Raw genomic sequence first — 18,566 nt, forward strand, 5'->3', positions numbered from 1 at the left:
AGATAAAAAGTTAGATAAGATTAAAGATAAGTATCCTATGAAGGTATATCGAGTCACGACTGATATAGAAATTAAATTTCCCAATATTTCACAGTGGTTCAAAAATGAAAATAGTTGGGAAAACGTTGTTGCCAAATTTATTTATTTGTAACCTAATGGGCGCAAACAAGTATTTTAACGTATTTTAAGCGCAATCGAGGTTTTTGCGTATAGGCGCAAAACGGCATTTAGGCGCAAACACAGTCCACCCGTACGGTTAGGTAGGTATAGCTTCGGGGATTTTTTTTCCTAGATTACGAAATTAATAATACCTTTGAACCATTTCTCACTCCCGGGACGGGTATACCCAATTACCCATCACTCTTCGATGTTACCACATTAAAATTACGATCTTTGGATAGTATTAGAGAAGGGGGGACTGTAAACACTGAGCGTGCCTCAGGCCGCCGAGAAGGTTAGTCCGCCACTGGCTACAAAATAAGAAAATTGTTCTATGTTGATAGAATTTGTTAATTTTCGAATTTAGATCCATTGTCTACCTTTAAACACTCATAAAAAATATATTTGCCTTTCTGGTAAACTTTTTTCTTTGTCAAATGTAGGAGAACTTGTGGGGAATCTTCAATTAGGTATATTATTTTCAAATCTTCAATATAGGTACATAAAAAATATTAATTATAAATGTCCAGTTCATTTAATTTGCACATTTTCGTGGTTTTGAAGAAATGTGTATAAACATATTATAAACATTATTTTGGATTTACACTCTGGATTTCTCGCTCCGCTCAGATCTAAAATATAGTCAAGGAAAACCACTTGAGGTAGAGGTATTCCTACTAAAATTATTCTGCACACCTTATGCACTGCGAGTGTATGGTATGTACATAATAATATGTATGTTTATTCAGCTGTCGTAGACCGTAATATTGTATTGTGTAAATATGATATATGTATATAATCCCATATTCCCATGTAGTACACTGCAATTACTCATTATTATACCAGATAATACATCGAATATTACTATAAAAAAATATTTTATTATTATTATAAACATTATAAACAAATCTCATAACTCATATTTTTTTTTATTTCAAATTTCATTCATTTAAGTGTTTCCTATATTTTACTTTATTTTATATCATATTATAATTATTATACAGGTTGTTAACAATGCGTGTTCTTAACATCAGTTTTAAACTATCTGATTGGGTATATTTCAGAACACTATGTGCCGACGAGAAGTGGCTCGGGAGTTCGCGAAATATTGTGAAATCGATTTCAAACAAAACACCGGATGAAATTGTAATAAATATGAATTGATTACATACTACAGTTTACTCAAAACCTAATCGCGCGTATTGAAAATCGTACACATCGTCAACGCGGCGTTACATGCAGATCAATGGTAACAATGGGCATCGCGGTCAAACTAATCAGCGGTAGTTAAAGGATTTGGTGAACATGAGCGTCTACAAAAGAGTATCAGAAATTTAGGTAACTTTTTCGAAAATAATAAAAAAACAAATAATAATAATTGTAATTGGTCAGATAAATGATATAATATTATATTTTGTAATTCTATATAATATGATAAGGGCAGTGGTCTTATTTATGTAAGCGTGAAAGTCGCTAGATTAAACCGGTGTGAAAAATAAATAATAATTCACCGGGAAGTCTGGACCATATCGATATCGTTAACGTGGTTCATTATCACGGTGCGGGATAATTATTTTAAACCGATCTAGTTTAGCGAATTTGTGGTATATTGGGGTGATCTAGGGTTTGGACCACGGCCTTAGAAGAAAAGGTCCAGACAATTTTACTTTATCTTCTATAGACTGTGGCTTAAACACATGGGATTTCCAAAATATGTTATCAGCATGACTGCATTGTTTTGTTCAGTTATCATTTAGATGATAGTAATAGTAATAATGTGCCCCCACATCTGCATTCCCGCTATAATCGTATTGTTCTGTGCCACGAATTAAGATATACCTTAATTCGTGTTCTGTGCTAATGTGCTATACCTAGTTGCTAGTTCATTATTATTATATAAAAAAATAGTAGATATTTTGTACTTAAATATTATTTCTTTATCTATGGTACCTACTACCTCCATGGAATAGAGATTAAAGATAAAACGAAATACGGTTAATACAATATCCACAAACACTGTCTAATAAAATAAATAAACTTAAAAACTAAAAACTTGGTTTGTGGTATATTATATTATTATTTTTATGATTAGTTTGTAAACGATTTTTTGATTACTTAGAATATTAAGAACAAGCAACACAACAGAAAATGTACACCCTAGTGCGTGAGTAGGTAGGTACTTACTCTTGTAATGATCAGTGAGTGCATGATAGAAAATAAATACAAAGTTTCAAGTTAAACTCGTTCACACCATGAATTGGTGTTATTTTGGTAATTTATAATGTGAATAGTACTATCGATATCTACAAAGTTGATCATATTAAGTATGTATAACTGTAGGTACACTATACATTTAAAAAAAAAGTATTATTTTATATACTTAATAATCAATAAGATCTACAGATATTTCTTGACATTTCTTATTTTTAGTGCCTGATTGCAATAATTTAAAAATGGAAAACATTGAAGAAAGTATGCCTGGCTGTGCTCTTAAATGTCTTCGAAACGTTGAAGATACTTCCCAAAGTGTACACAAAGTTAAATATGGAGTGGTACGTATTTACATTTAATATACTATTATAGATATTACCAATTAATTTCCTAACAATTTATGTAATATTTACTATTAAGATGTATAAGGGATTTTTTTATTTAATATCTAATACAGCTTAATAATCATTAGAACAATTTAGACATTCTTAGCCTTATAAGCATTGGTGTAACTAGACGTTAAAGTTAGTGGGGGGCTTCAGCCCTATAATTAATTAATTAGGGGGGCTCTGCCTAACCCCCCCCCCACCATGTGTGTTACATTAATTGTGAATAAAACTATTTTATTTTATTATTATAGTGTGTATAATATAAATCATAAAAGAGTGCAATGAATAGGTAAATATTAAATTATTAAAATATATTATTTTATTTTAATTTCAAATTTAAGTTTTTAATTTTCTTAAAATATAAGTGAGTGTTAAGAAATGTATATGGGTAACAATAATAATGCACTAGTCATTATAGTTTAAGCCTCTATAAAATAGACCAATATTAGTAATTTTTTTTAAATATATTCCTAATTTAGAACATTTGATAAATTTCTTTCAATAGCTATAATACACAACTTAGAGATTCGGTCCGGTCATGGTTACTTGTTAGTCATTATCACCATTTATTTATACATTAATGTTATAAAAATAAAATTGTGTTTCTATTCTTCTGTGTGACCACTGTGACGACTATTTTTGTGTTTATTTTATTGACAACTTATATGTAGTACTGACACACCCTAGTGCCTGTGTTCTCTCCTCAACTGTACACACTATAGCCACTCTGGTCCAAGAAGGAGAATACCAAGGTTAATATTATAAGATTTTGGTGGCTCACTGTTACACTTCCGACAGTCCGGCGCTTAAATCGCAGGTTCAAATCCCATACCGTACATATTTTTTTCATTTAATTCTCGATATCTCTTCCAAGGCCTGCCACAGCAGTTGTATCCGCATCAAATGGCTCCCCGGTGGAAGGTAAAAAACTACACGACATTGTACATCATATACAGGGCCATCACATACAATGATACAGTTTGATAATAACAAAAAAAAAAATTATTAGATGTTAATACAAAACTAAAATGTATAAATGTAGTAGCTATCATTAGTGGGAGTATAGAAATTATGTCAAGAGGACTCAGCCCTTATGCCTATGCTTATAAGTACATAAAAAAAAAAATCTACATTTGTCAAAATTAAAAATTTTTTAAATGTATTCAACAAAATATTTAACTAAAAATTGTAAACTTAAACAAATTGTTTCAAATTAGTATGCTTGTAAAAGTATAGGTAATTAATTTTAAATTTTTATCATGGAAATCTATGTAGATATACTCCTAAACTAATTGAGTTGGATTGATATTTCAGAATACTTTTATTCAAATGTAGGTCTTATTTTTGTTCAACCTTTTATATTTTATTGTTTTTAGAATACTATTGGAAGAGGATTAAACAATGATATCATACTCAAAAATTTAAATGTATCAAGAACTCATTGCCACTTACGAGTTGAAAAAAAAGAATCCAAAGATATTGCATACATTAAGGATTTAGGTGTAAGTTTTATATATACGAGTATCGTTAAACGATTTCTATTCTGAGTTCTTGTAATCAGACCATACTGATTGTAAATCGAATTACATCTGATGCGATAAATTATAAACTTTTATGTTCATATTTGTAACCGTTGTGAGAACACAGCGATAAAGAAAATTATATAATAATAACAAATATCATAATAGGTATTTTTGAATATGGCTTAACATTTTTACTCAATTATTTTAGCCTTGGTTATTTTATCAATATAATGGGGTGGTTTGTAGATATTTTGGGTACGTGCCTTAGCTATGTGCCTGATCAGAAACATTATGTAACTATTTTCAGTAATAAAGTAAAAACACAAATCTAACAGAATTACTTTCATTACTTCGCTGAAAATCTAAAATATAACCATCTTTATTTTAAAAATATTTTATAAGTCGGCTATCTATTTTGTTTACAAGTTATGGCTTTTGAGATAAACATTTATAATACTAGATATGTGGATAGTATGCATTTGTGGCCTGATATAAACCCTTTAAAAAAATTATATATAATAAACAGTTGACTTGGTTAAAAATTACTTTTTATAGATTACTAAATTGTAGGTCAAAAAATAACTCGAATATTATTCATCATCATTTTTTAATACCTATTGTCATAATTTTAAATCTTAAATTGTACTATAAAACTAATCATAACTAGATTATAATAAAATGTAGCCCTAAGAAAGACTAAAAAATATGAGAAAATGGACTTAATATTATTAAACATTTTTATATTGTTATTATTATTAGTTATTTAATTTAAAGAATTCCGTAATTGAGTAAAAATATTTGTATAAAACATATAATTATTTTTTCAGACATCAAATGGTACTATTGTTGGCAATATAAATTTGATTCAATTTGAAGAACATCAGTTGAATGATTTAGATATGATTGTGTTAGCTAGTGGTGACGAAGGAGTTGTTCTACAATATATTGATAAAATAGATCGTACTATTAATTTTTCAAATCTATGTGTAAGTATAATTTGTTATTTTCTTTAATTTTTGTATGCATATGTATAAATATATAAATAATAGATACATATTAATAATTATGTAGAATAATAATAAAAGGAAAGTACTCTGCGAAGAAAATTTGGATGATGAATCGACTGCTGTAAAAATTCCAAAATTAGGTACGTTTTTATAAGTATATATTAATTTTAATATCTCTTGATATTCTGAGACTTGAATATGAGTTTTATCACGTTAGATATAGCTTTCAGTAAAGGCCGTATTTTAAATATGTTAATCATTCTGAATAAAAATACATAATGAAGATACAAACATATCCTCGTTGCTATTGAGTTATGGATTTACATACATTTTTGTAAATTTAAATTGATTATATTGTTTTATAATTCATTAAGAAAAACTATATTAAATACATTTTATATCCTTTTGAAATCGTTAAAAATTTAATACGTCATTACATCAATATTCCAAATAACAAATAATACTTGTAGTTATTATTTTACTTTTAACTTATTAAGTAGATAAACTGCTGTGTTCCAAACTATCAACATGTATTATAGTTATTACAAAATGTTGGAAATAACTTGTTATAAAAATAAAATATCAATAAATTTAATTTTCACACATTTAGCTATTGCATATCATATTATACTGACAACCATTATTGGAAAATTGTTAATAGCTTTTTCTTTTCAAAAATATTGTTAGAAGTAAAATTTAGTTAAGAATGTCTCATTGGTAGTTCTGTTAGGAGTCAATTTTTTTTTTTTTGTTAACTTGTATATTTATTTTTGATATTTAATAATTTTGAAAATAAGGGTCAACAATAAAAAATAAGTGATTATAAAATTAGAATAACAAATACAATAAATCTAAAACAACATTTAAACTAACCACATTTTTTCTAAAATACTATTCCTGGCACTTAAATAATAAATAATAAACTTTGTCTCTTAATTAGAAGTCTCAATTTGTTGACATTGATATTTATTATTTACTAGCTGATCCCGTGCACATTGTTGCCCGGCAACCAATAATTATTATTATAATAGCTTCAAAAAACGCATGGCAACCATTTATAAACAAAAAGTTCCTTAGGAAATCTCAAAATCCCTTCTATCTCTGTACCAAATGATCCCGTGCACTTTGTTGCCCATTAAAAATGCCAACTCTATGAATGTATATATACATATTACCATGGCAACCATTTATATACAAAAATTTCCATCAGAAATCTCAAAATCCCGGTTTGAGCCCTTTCCGGGGTTGGTCCTCTCCCTTTTTAAATTAGCATATCTTCTGCCCAGAGGTCTAATTGATCTATATCTATAAATATAAAACTGAAATCAAGCAAAAGAGGAAATCTTTGTTACGGTTTGGCTTTGAAACTTCTTATCCAATTGTCATGCAATTTTTTTTAAATGAAAGAGGATATCACGGAGCAGGTTTTAGGTATAAATAAAGTCCGGTAATGTTAGTCAATAATTAGTTATCTATACATATAAAATCCAAATACCACTGACTCACTGATCGCTGTATCTCAAAAATTACTCAACGTACGGACTTGAAATTTGGAATAGAGGTTCTTCTCATATTTTCACCGTGCAATAAGAAAGGATTTTCAAAAATGTTGCGTTTTAGTGGAGTAATTAACGATTATAATTATTCACTGCCAATACGTGATAAAATTTCTATCGTAAATCTCAAAATTCCTGTTTGATCACCTACCGGGAGTGATCACTTCCCTTTTTAAATTAGCCTATGACACTCACAAAGAATGTGGCTTTGTATTGGTGAAAGAATTTTTGAAATCGGTTCAGTAGTTTCGGAGCTTATCCCGAACATACAAACAAACGCTATCATTTTATAGTATAGATAAAAATGAATATTTGTGTATAGATTAGACCTCTGGGAAGAAGATAGGCTAATTTAATAAGTGTTAAATTTGTTTTTTTTTTATTCATCAGATTTTAGTACGGTTGCGTTAGGCTTTTGTATTAATTGATCATATTAATCCTCCGAAAGTGGAATTAAGTAAAAATGACAAACTTTGTACAATTTTGATACTTTAGAGTTAAATCAAACACTTACGTACAAACAGCACGTGGTCCGCGATCTACCGCAGGTAGATTGCCTACCTGATAATATATATACTGCTGCGAATCACAATTTTTATTCCGGGCAACAGAAAAGTTAAGATAAATTTTGAACACCATACACCTTACACCGAATATTAAATAACGAATTGAACAAAGTTTGAGTCATATAGAATTGGTACATTTAACGGGCAACGAAGTGCCAGTGGGATCAGCTAGTATATATATAAATAGCTGATTTTGTGCACTTTGTTTCCCATTAAAAATGCCAACTCTATATGAATAATATGTTTAACATATTACCACGGCAACCATTTATAATATACAAAAAATTCCATCGGAAATCTCAAAATAATATACAAATAGTTGCCATAATAATATGGACACATAGACATACATTAATTTTAGATTCTTAGCGGAGCGAGGAAGCTAGTTGTTTTACAATGGTGTTTTTTTTTTTTTATCCTGTACACAAAATTTCTACTAGAAGGAGTGCTTTGATTTCAACATATAGTTTCTTATCTTTTAGCAAATTGGATTAAGATGGTACTTTAGAGAGGTCATTTTTCGATTTTCTTAATAGTTATTTAATGCCACAGGAAAAACTACCAACAAATTACAAAAAACCGCTGAAAATGAGATTTTAGTTTCTAACGCTTTGTTTATCCCCATACCAACGAATAAAAAATAATAATATTATAATATTAATTCAACTTACAGGTTAAAATAAATAATAACAATATAAAAAATCCTGACTGACAAACCATTTCCGCTCAGAATCGTTTTTTAATACAATGATATTATACCATTGAATTTAAGTTTAATACAATTCATTATACATTGACCAACTTGTAACCTACTGTACAGCAGAACGACATTCACTTACCCACTTTTTATATATAAAGATATGTTGTAAACTGTACTAAAATATGCTTAATACATATTTTATATGTTTTTAGGCTGGATACATTTTTTTTTCTGACTGTTGTAGTTTCCATATCACGATAACTATAATAATTATATCAACTAATCATTATTGGGTTATATTTATTATTTTATAAATTATTTCACAAAGCATATTTCGCATTACAGTTACAAATCACAGCTAAACATTAACACATAAATAAATAATATTTTAGTTTTTGATTTTGTGTTACTCAATAAACTGTAATTTTTGACATATTAAAATTTTGTTTCGCTATATTTGTTACATTATAACAGCAATCGACGTTTATGATTCAATATTTTTTTCTTAAAGCAGATAATTATTCCGGAAAATTAAGTTTTTTTTCTATTTAAACTGCTGTTAGATAAGTACAATATAGTACCATGTTTCATAACAATTTGGCAATTAGTTAAATTTATATAGATATTCTTCTGAAAAATAGTGTTAGTTTTAAATTCTTTATCCACTCCAAGGTCTATATTTATTTTATAAAGGTTGTATCTTATGTCATTGTACGCAGGGTTATTTAACAATTATGGATCAATGACATAGGATTTCGTTAAAACGAAAAAAGAAGTGTTTCTTAATTTTTAACAGGCAATTTTTTCATAACAATTTCAAAATTTTTATACACGCAGGTGTATAAATAGCAAAATCAACTTTATTTTTTCAAACTGCAACTACTATATTTTTTAACGGACTATGGTAAAGCTTTTTTTCTGCAAATTTTGATAGTCAAATCATCAGTTTTGGTTTGCTAGTTTATTAACTATGGTCCTCTAAAGTTTAGTAAAATCCGCATTAATACTTTCAATTGAAATAATTGGTATAGGTTTAATTTACAAGAGCTAAATAATTTTTTCTTATAACTACCTTTTTTGTACACTTAAGTAATTTAACCGGTAATCTAATGAGACACAAAAAAAAAACATAAACAAAATTGTTGGCAAACATAGTGTATTATTTTTATTTTAACATACTATCATCAAAATCAATATATCAATATTATCATTTTAATTTGTTATTATAGGTAATCGTTATTAATTACTTCACAGTTATTTTTCTTACAATATCATAAATTTGGATTCTTTATTAGGTGGCTAAAGTAATAATGGTAAATTGGTAAATGGTATTCGATTGTTGACATTGGTGCCTTAGGTATGTATGGGGGTTAAAAAAAATATTGTGTAATGAAGAAAGTGCAATGTTTTTTGGTGCTCTTCTCGTAGTGGGATAAACATGAAATTTGAACCATTAGGTTATACTTATCGGTAGACCTATATTAGTAGGTATCGCATGCAAAGTATGAATTTAGTAGTTGAAATTCATAACTATTCTTATTTTTTAGTTTTGAACATTTAAATTGTATTTCATACTTTTCCTATCATAAATTCCTATTATACTTTTCTTACAATAGCATTAATTTGGATTCTTTATTAGGCGGCTAAGGACTAAGGTATAGGTACCTAATGGTATTTGATTCTTGTTATAATAATATTAAAAATCTGTAATTAACTTAGATTAAAAGTATGCCTAAGTTAGGTTACAAACTAGTTAGGTTACAAACCTATATTGAGATTGACTATTTATCTAAACATCTTGCAAATAGTTTATTTTAAATCACGATTATTAAATAATTCTTAAAGAATTTCAACTGCTAAATTCATAATTTGCATGCGATACCTACCAATATAGGGAACTTATGGTTCAAATTTCAAGTTATAAAAGTTAGTAATAAGAAAAATGTATTTAGCTCTTGTAAATTTAGCCTATACCAATTATTTCAATTGAAAGTATCAATGCAGATTTGACTAACAAAATTTTCAGAAAAAAAAGCTTTACCATAATCCATTAAAAAATATAGTAGTTGCAGTTTGAAAAAATAAAGTTGATTTTGCTATTGGTACACCTGAATGGATACAAATTTTGAAATTGTTATAAAAAAATTGCCTGTTAAAAATAAAGAAACGTCTTTTTTTGTTTTAATAAAATTCCATGTCATCGATCCATAATCGTTAAAAAAAACCCCTTAGCTATCAAATAATCATTAAATTTTAAATATTAAAAAAAATGTATAAAGATTCTTCCTTTTTTCTATTTATCATAACCACTAACTATAGTTATTAGTAAAAAATGTAATGTATAATGATTGTGTCAATTCTTCATTTATTTTATTATTCATTAAATTATCATCAACATTACATTAAATACATGATAAATAATAAATTGAAAATAAATGTTCTTATTTTTATTTTTTATTAAAATTATTTGTTACAAAATATCTATTAAACTATATGCACTATAACAAATTTGTATATAACTTAAAATATTCTTTAAATTGTATTATATTATCTGCAAAGTAAACAATTAATATTTAAAAAAATTTATTCATTTTTAATAATTTAATTTTCAGTTATAAATGAATCTGAACAGAATTTATTAAAGAAACCATTTTCAAATGCAAATACTAATCCATCAAATTCGTTGAACAATTTGCCTAATGTTGCTAATAATTTACAACAAGCCGAACATAAAAATCAGTTAGAATTAGTCGATGCTTTTTTCAAGACTTATCAAGATTTTGGTGATCAAAAACTACCAGTTGAAGATCCCAAAATAATTCCAAATAGTACAGAACCATCCTATTCTAAATACAATGATAATATATCTAATTCTGTGAAAATAAAAATAGAACCAGACACTATAATTAATAATGTATTTAGTCAAGGAACATATCGCGATGAAGAAGATAGTGTAGTTTATTGTATATCAGATGAAGAAAATGATATAAATGACAATGGCTTGGAATTGTCCAACAATAAAATTGAAAAACAGGAACAAATGAACACATCATCCACTAAACATTCATGCCCATCTACTTCAAAAATAGAAAATAATTTAAACTTTCCAGAATTGTCTTTTCAATGTCAAAGAAATGAAAAAACCAGAGATGATATAGATGATGTGATTTACATACCACCCAACATGAATTCAGATAATATAAATACTTTGATAAGTTCAAGTGATAGTGAAAGTGATTACAATAGTAAATGCCCAAAAATTATTGAACCTTTTCCTATGAAAGTTAATAAAAGGGGCCAAACAAAGTCACTAGTTGAAAATAAATATATAATAAAAACTAGAGCTAAATCAGAAAAAATAATCCACAGTAAAAAGAAAGCAGAAGAAGTAATTGTTGATCAAAATAAACAAATTATTCAAGAAAGACAAATGAGGCTTAAAAAGTTGGCTACAAATAACTCAATAAATAAAAATGCATCAACTAATGACAATTTTATTGATAAGCCTTCAACAATTGGTAAATTAAAAAAGAAAAGTCGAATATCTAGATTGGAACAAATTAATAATGATAATTGTATTCCAAGTACATCAAAGTCTCATTTACCTATACTAGAGGTTGATAAAAAAGTTAGATTTAATAGTAAAGAAATAACATCAACCATAAACAATCAAATAGAACAATTTTCATTCTCTAATTACAAAAATATAGATTCTTCAACTACAAAAATTATCAAGCCAATTAATTTTGCTTTTTTTGATACGCTTAGTAGAATATGTAAGTGGAATGCAGTGTGGTTGTATGTAAGTTAGATTAAAAAAAATAATTTACATATTAATATTAGAAGTTTTTATTAAATTTGTTTTGGTATTTTATATAGGAGGAAAAATTTGCTGATGCGTCTCCACCATTAGTAAAAAATATATACAAAATGAAAGAACAATTTGATACTCCATCTGAATATTCTTCTACAATGAACTCAGTGTTGTTCTATGAAATTTGGTCGAAAATAAGTGAATCATATCATATGGTACTTAGTAAAAACCCTAATTTGGAGCAATCAATTTTTGAAAAATCTTCAAAGAAGTATGAATATTACATTTAAATATATATATTGAGTTATGTCAACATTTTATTATGATTTAATATAATATTTAAGCACAGATCATATCTATATTTGATTTATATAATTTATATTATAATATATTTATATATTATTGATTATTTGATAATTGATTTTGATAAATATATTAATCTACTTCAACGAGGCAGACCTAGTATAGACACTTTCATAAAACGGTTGTTAATTACATTTATGAATTAATTAATATTTTGAATAATACTTCTCTTTGAAAATAATGTTAAGAAGTTTCTTGATTATTCTAAAAAATACTTATACATGGATTTATAATTTGTTTGTATAATAAATGTGTGAATATTAGCAATTTGAATGTCATTTATTTTTTCTAGAAATTTACCTCTCCCTACGTTTGGTATTCAATCTGTCAATAAAGAATTTTCCACATCGGTGCCAGCATTAAAATCTATTAATCAGCCACTATGGTGCTTAAAATGTATAGGTAAGTGTGATTAATATTATTTAATTTATACCTAATCACATCTAGTATTATTAATTATTGTAAACTTAAAAAATAGTTAGAAATACATGGTTTAAAGATTTCATCAGTTGGATGAACCAGCATTTTTTCCATCTACATAATTTATTTGTATAATATACTTTTAACTTGTACAGTGAACTTACATATTACGAAATCTCATGAGGCATAAAAAAAATTTGTATTATAGAAAATATCTTTAAATAGAATTGAATAAATTAACTTCTCACACAGTAACACAGCTAACATATAAATGCTATATGAAATGCCTAAATATTACTCATTAAAACATGTCACAACCCCCTTAAGAGTTATTTAGCACATTTATTTTTAATAGTTGTATTGGTAGACTTTTTTGCGAAAAAATTATAAATTTATAGTTCATATGGCTTGTAATCAACAAAATACTAAAGAAAAAGTTTGTCTAACGCTATAAATTGAACGTGGCTCAAACTACTTACTTAACATTCCTGGTATTTCTTAGAACAATCTGAAATTTTCATAAAAATCGATCAATACATTGCCTTTTATATAATATATAGATATAGATTATATTTTAAATATTCTTCTAATTTGTTTTTTTTTTTAGGGACAAATAAGAATATCGAAACTTTAACGGTATCAAGAAACTCACTCAAGGGATGTTTATGTATTGTTATAGTACAGTCAAACTGCTTTGGAACAGATATTGTTGGAAATAAAAAACCTACTAAATCAAGAAACATTTTTTTTGGTTATGTTAATATGACAAAAAAGATTGGTAAATAATTGTGATTCAAAATATTTCCAAAGTACTTAATTCAGTTACCTTATTGTTGTTATTTATTTTTTAGGATACCACTCAAATTCACAATTTTACATGGAACTTATTATTACAAAAAAGACTGAAAATATTCCAAATGGAACACATATTCAATTGATGGTAAGGGCTAAGAATTCATTAAATAATAAATATTAATATTTAATTTCATTACATTATTAATTGATATATTCTACACTTCCTGTACTGAATAAAATGGGTTCAAAATGTCTAGTACAAAAAATGTTCCCACTTTTAAACTTTAGTATGTGCTCTAAAAACAAACTATAATATGCAATATAATTATCATCAACATTTAAAAATTAAATTTGTTAAAAAAATTTTATTAGAATATTTATTTTAAATTATTTGGTATGAATATAACTGAATACCAAAACCAAACATAATATAGGTATAACAATTTAATTTGTTTACTTTCACATAAATATGAATAGCCATATAAGATCAGTTGTACAATTTTTCATATGTTTTTAGGTTTTAAACATATTTAAATACATCCAATTTGTTAAAAAAAAAATTGAAAACTGTTTATTGCTTATCATTTTAAACTGATACAATGTATACACAAATACACAAATACACAAAAGCTAATTTAATAAACTGTTATTAATTTTAGGATATTTTTTATTTACTCTCGGAACTACGTTTATTTCAAGCTATAAATAATGTGACAACATCTACGCTATGCAAGGCACTCATCACTCCACAATTGCATAACTACTCTATTGATTCTTCAAAAGCAAATTCAAAAAATTATAACATAAATGTAAATAGTTCAACGTTTAAGTTTACTAGAGCCATATTAATTAATTTTTATTGTGGTTATCATTTTGTTTAGAGTTTATTATTAAACAATAGTCAAAAAGAAGCAGTAAAAATGGCTGTGACAATTTGTAATGCTGTAGAACCAAATGTTGGTTTGATAATTGGACCTCCAGGCACAGGCAAAACAAATGTTATCTGTAATATTATTTTAAGTTTAATGTCTAAACAATTGACCAAGACTACAACTAAACCTAAACTTCTTATTTGTGCACCTTCTAATGAAGCTGCTGATGCAATAGTTAGACGAATAATAGAAATTAAAAAGGACTTAAAACGTAAGTTTCTATTTAGTTTGTTTTATAGAATAAAAATAAACTTAAATCATAATTAATTATTTCAGATGAATCACAATTCAATGTGGTACGAGTGGGTAGTGGCCAAAAATATGATCCAAATTCTCCTATTGCTGATGTTATGCTGGATACTGTAATCAAACAAAAAATGGGAAATCCTTTAAATGAAGCTAATGTAATATATTGCTATTATTATTAGATTTAGTTTTTAAAATTATTTAGCATTTATTATTGTTTAATTAGCAACAATGTCAATCAAATAATTTGTTCATATATACCAATAAGAAAGATCTTGAAAATGAAATACTTATAAATACTGAAGTTATTGTGACAACATTAAACTCCTGTTTTTCCAAAACAATGGAGGAGGCCTTCAAGCCTTCAAATATTAAGTAAATAATTTTTTTTCTTATTTGTACAATTTGATTTTTTTTTTAAATTTTTTAATTTTACTATAGGTCATTGAATAATTGTCATTTTACTGCTTGTATAGTAGATGAAGCTGGACAATCTATAGAACCTCTGATTTTTGTTCCTATACTACTTGGTATTGATAAATTAATTTTGGTTGGAGATGATAAACAACTTCAACCATTAGTAAAAAGCAAGGTAAGTTAAATAAATTAATAAATTTATTACAAAATAAAACTAAAATCTTTAAATATTGATAAAATAACGGTTTAATGGTTTTTGTTATGAACGACGGACGTAATACACTTTTCTTAAAAACTATTTTACTGAATCTATACAACACATAACATATCTGAATTAATTAATAATGTCTTAGGTGGCCAAAGATAATGGTCTTGGTATTTCTCTTTTCAAACGACTTAAGACTTGGTTTGAACAAAAGCGCTCTACACGGAAAAGTTTTCCAGTAACGATGTTGAATACACAATATAGAATGCATTATGAAATTTGTTTATTTCCATCAAAATACTTTTATAAAGGAGAAATTAAAACTGCACCATCTGTCAAAATGAGGAAGCAACTGTCATTTCATCCATACATGATCCTAGAACATGAAAGCCTACAAGATAATACAGGGTATATTATATTTTATACATTTTGAAAAATTGTCTGATCAAAATTTATTATATTCCTTAAGTGAGGTAAATATTGGAGAAGCAAATATGATTGTAACTTTGGTAGATATTTTACTCAATTCGGAATGTCGATCACTAACCATTGCAGTCTTAACACCTTACCATAAACAGAGAGAGCAAATTAATATATTATTAAAGAAGAAGTAAGAAGTTTAATTTTGTGTATATTAATAGTCTACTAACACAATTATTTTTAAAGGAAGATCTCATTAAACGTCAATACAATAGATTCATTTCAAGGTGGTGAATGTGATGTGTTATTGATATCAACAGTTCGAACAAATGGAGTTGGATTTATGGATGATATTTGTCGGTTGAATGTTGCTTTAACACGTGCTAAGCAATCATTAATAATATGCGGAAACTTTATGTCTTTGAGAGTGAGATATTTATATAAAATTATTTCTTTGTATTAACAAGTAAACAGTAGTTTCTGTAATCCTCTGGCCACTGTCCTCTTTTGTCATATACGGACAGATAATGTAATAAATAATAAAATAATGTAATAATGTAATCCAGATAATTTTATTTTTGATAGTAATTATAATTATTTTTATTTATTTATATTGTTTATGCAAGTACAAGTTATCTAAACAGAATTTTAGACTAGCAAAAGTTGCACATCTCCTTTAAGCATAAAGCTTGTGCTGGAAGTGTGTTCTTTAATTTAAGTTTGTAATACGGACAATACAATTTATATATAATATTGAATTTATACTAATTTACTAAAAATACAATTTGTTAATAGATAAAAGATATAATATAAATAAAACAACTTAAGATTAATAATTTTTGAAGATAATTGGACTTAGATTAATTTTAAAATGCTTATAATTTCTAAAATTATTAACATTCATATTTAATTCTTTAATTGTCATAATAGCGGTATTCAACTAATGTTTGAAACCAAAATGTTTATGACATCTTTCAAAAGTTATATTAATATTTTTTTTATATCTAGTATTAAAATTATGATTACATTTTAAATAACATTTCTGTGTTTATAATCAAGTAATAACAGGCATTTTAAATAACCTATCAAAATTAAAAATATTTGTGTATTATGTTTTAACTTACTGTGGCTAAAATCATTATTTGCATAGCCCGGTAATTTTAATATAAATGTAGTTATTTTATTGATAGTAACTTTGAATTTGCTTAAATGGATATCTTAAGTGCATTCCCAAATCTCAATACCATAAGATATAAGTGATTGCATAAGTGAAATATATATTATACTTAAATAGGTTAGGTTAATGAGCAGTTATCTTATAAAATAAATAAATTCAACTGACAATCCTGATAAATTGATTAGATATTAATTTCAAAAATTGCAAGACAAGAAAATCATCCCAGACAAACAAAAATATATTTTTGTTAAAAAAATTTAATAAAAAATAAAAATTTATTTTTTATAATAGATTTATTACAATTATTATAATGCAAACCATAATAATTTAACAATCCTCTATATGTATGGGATTACTGAGACTACTGTATTTATGTAATAATATGAGTATATGCATACATATAAATAAACATATAAATATATTTATAGGGAGAACGAGTATGGTCCGATTTAATAGAAGATGCAAAGGAACGTAAATTAATTAAGAAAGTATCAAAAAAAGTGATGACTAATTCTAAGGTTTTGCTTGCTATGATAAAATTGTAATTCATATTTGATATGTATGGTATTTATTACAACTTTAAATATAAATTATAAATTTTAATATTTTTAACTTATATGAAATTGTTTTTCTCGAGGCTATTTTCTGATTTTGTTTATAATTTATTGAATTTGTTATATCAAGAAATATTTTAATGATATAATAATAATTACTAGGTACCTGAATAAAAAATATATTCTCAAGAATATACCAACCATGTTTTATTTTTATTATAAATATAAATAAAATTGATTTAAATATACGTATAGTTATATTTATTTTAGTAAACTGTTTTTACGATTTTTTTTAATATTTTATGCCACATGTACAAATTTACCATTAATATTTTATGCTACTTCTTACTAATTATGGATTTTAGGTTCTGAGTGGAACGATGAATGTATTGATTTTACAATGATATATTTTTTTATATTTTTTTTTTTATTTTTATTTTTTATTTTTGTGTCTGTCATCACCTTTTAGGATAGTAACACGTAAATAGGTTATATATAAATTACTTTATTCACAATAATATCATCAAATATACTTGGTAATATCATAGGCTGACAGTTTTTGCTCAGAATCGTTTTTCTTATACAATGATATTATATCATTGAATTCAAATTTAACACCATCCATTACAGTGACCCACTTATAACCTACTGTACAGCAGAGCGACATCCACTTACCAACCTTTTTTATTTTTATTTTATTGATTTTTGATTATTCTACATGATAATTGTTTCAGAGTAACTTCATTAATAAATCCCACTTAAATTATAAATTTGTTACTTATATTTATATATTATAATTATATTAGTTAAATATAAAAATCCTAATTAAATATTTGTTATTTACCATAAATACTGCAAGTCGTGATGCTATCTACCATGAATTAAATTTAGTTACAATAAATTTGTTACTTGTTGAGATGTTCCGGGAAAAAATTTAAACAAAAATAAAAATTACACATTAATATATTATACATTTATGCATAGTGAAATACGAAGATTTGACCCCAGACATAACTTTTTGTATCAATATTCATGTTTTCCGTTTAGCTTTGTAAAATCTAGACATCGTGTTTGAACTTCGGACATAATATGGTAACCCTACCCATTCAAGT

The 18,566-nt window shown here is 26.1% G+C and overlaps 1 protein-coding gene across 7 annotated transcripts; it reads left to right on the forward strand.

Annotated features, from left to right (window-relative positions):
* Positions 1-1,327: 1,327 nt before the first annotated feature.
* Positions 1,328-17,720, forward strand: LOC132943378 (uncharacterized). Of its 7 annotated transcripts, none has more exons than XM_061012347.1 (20): positions 1,978-2,215; positions 2,279-2,495; positions 2,590-2,711; positions 4,136-4,261; positions 5,110-5,268; positions 5,354-5,429; positions 10,724-11,913; positions 11,991-12,196; positions 12,581-12,690; positions 13,316-13,486; positions 13,560-13,648; positions 14,163-14,312; positions 14,385-14,646; positions 14,712-14,839; positions 14,908-15,056; positions 15,123-15,273; positions 15,452-15,711; positions 15,773-15,913; positions 15,970-16,150; positions 17,329-17,720. In XM_061012347.1, the coding sequence occupies exons 2-20, from the start codon at positions 2,486-2,488 to the stop codon at positions 17,443-17,445; spliced, it is 3,798 nt and encodes a 1,265-aa protein (XP_060868330.1). In that variant the 5' UTR covers positions 1,978-2,215; positions 2,279-2,485; the 3' UTR covers positions 17,446-17,720. The 7 variants fall into 7 exon arrangements, with proteins under 7 accessions (XP_060868334.1, XP_060868330.1, XP_060868333.1 ...); XM_061012350.1 differs by having other exon boundaries at positions 2,279-2,331; XM_061012351.1 differs by lacking the exons at positions 1,978-2,215; positions 2,279-2,495 and adding an exon at positions 1,328-1,497.
* The last annotated feature ends 846 nt before the right edge of the window (positions 17,721-18,566 follow it).

This window comes from Metopolophium dirhodum, chromosome 4 (genome assembly GCF_019925205.1).
Source record: "Metopolophium dirhodum isolate CAU chromosome 4, ASM1992520v1, whole genome shotgun sequence".
In the NCBI taxonomy this organism is placed as follows: Eukaryota; Metazoa; Arthropoda; class Insecta; order Hemiptera; family Aphididae; genus Metopolophium; species Metopolophium dirhodum.

Coding starts and splice junctions, on each gene's coding strand:
- LOC132943378 (XM_061012346.1), top strand. Junction 5,269..5,353: donor TTAATTTTTCAAATCTATGT/GTAAGTATAATT, acceptor ATAATTATGTAG/AATAATAATAAAAGGAAAGT. Junction 5,430..10,723: donor TGTAAAAATTCCAAAATTAG/GTACGTTTTTAT, acceptor TTTAATTTTCAG/TTATAAATGAATCTGAACAG.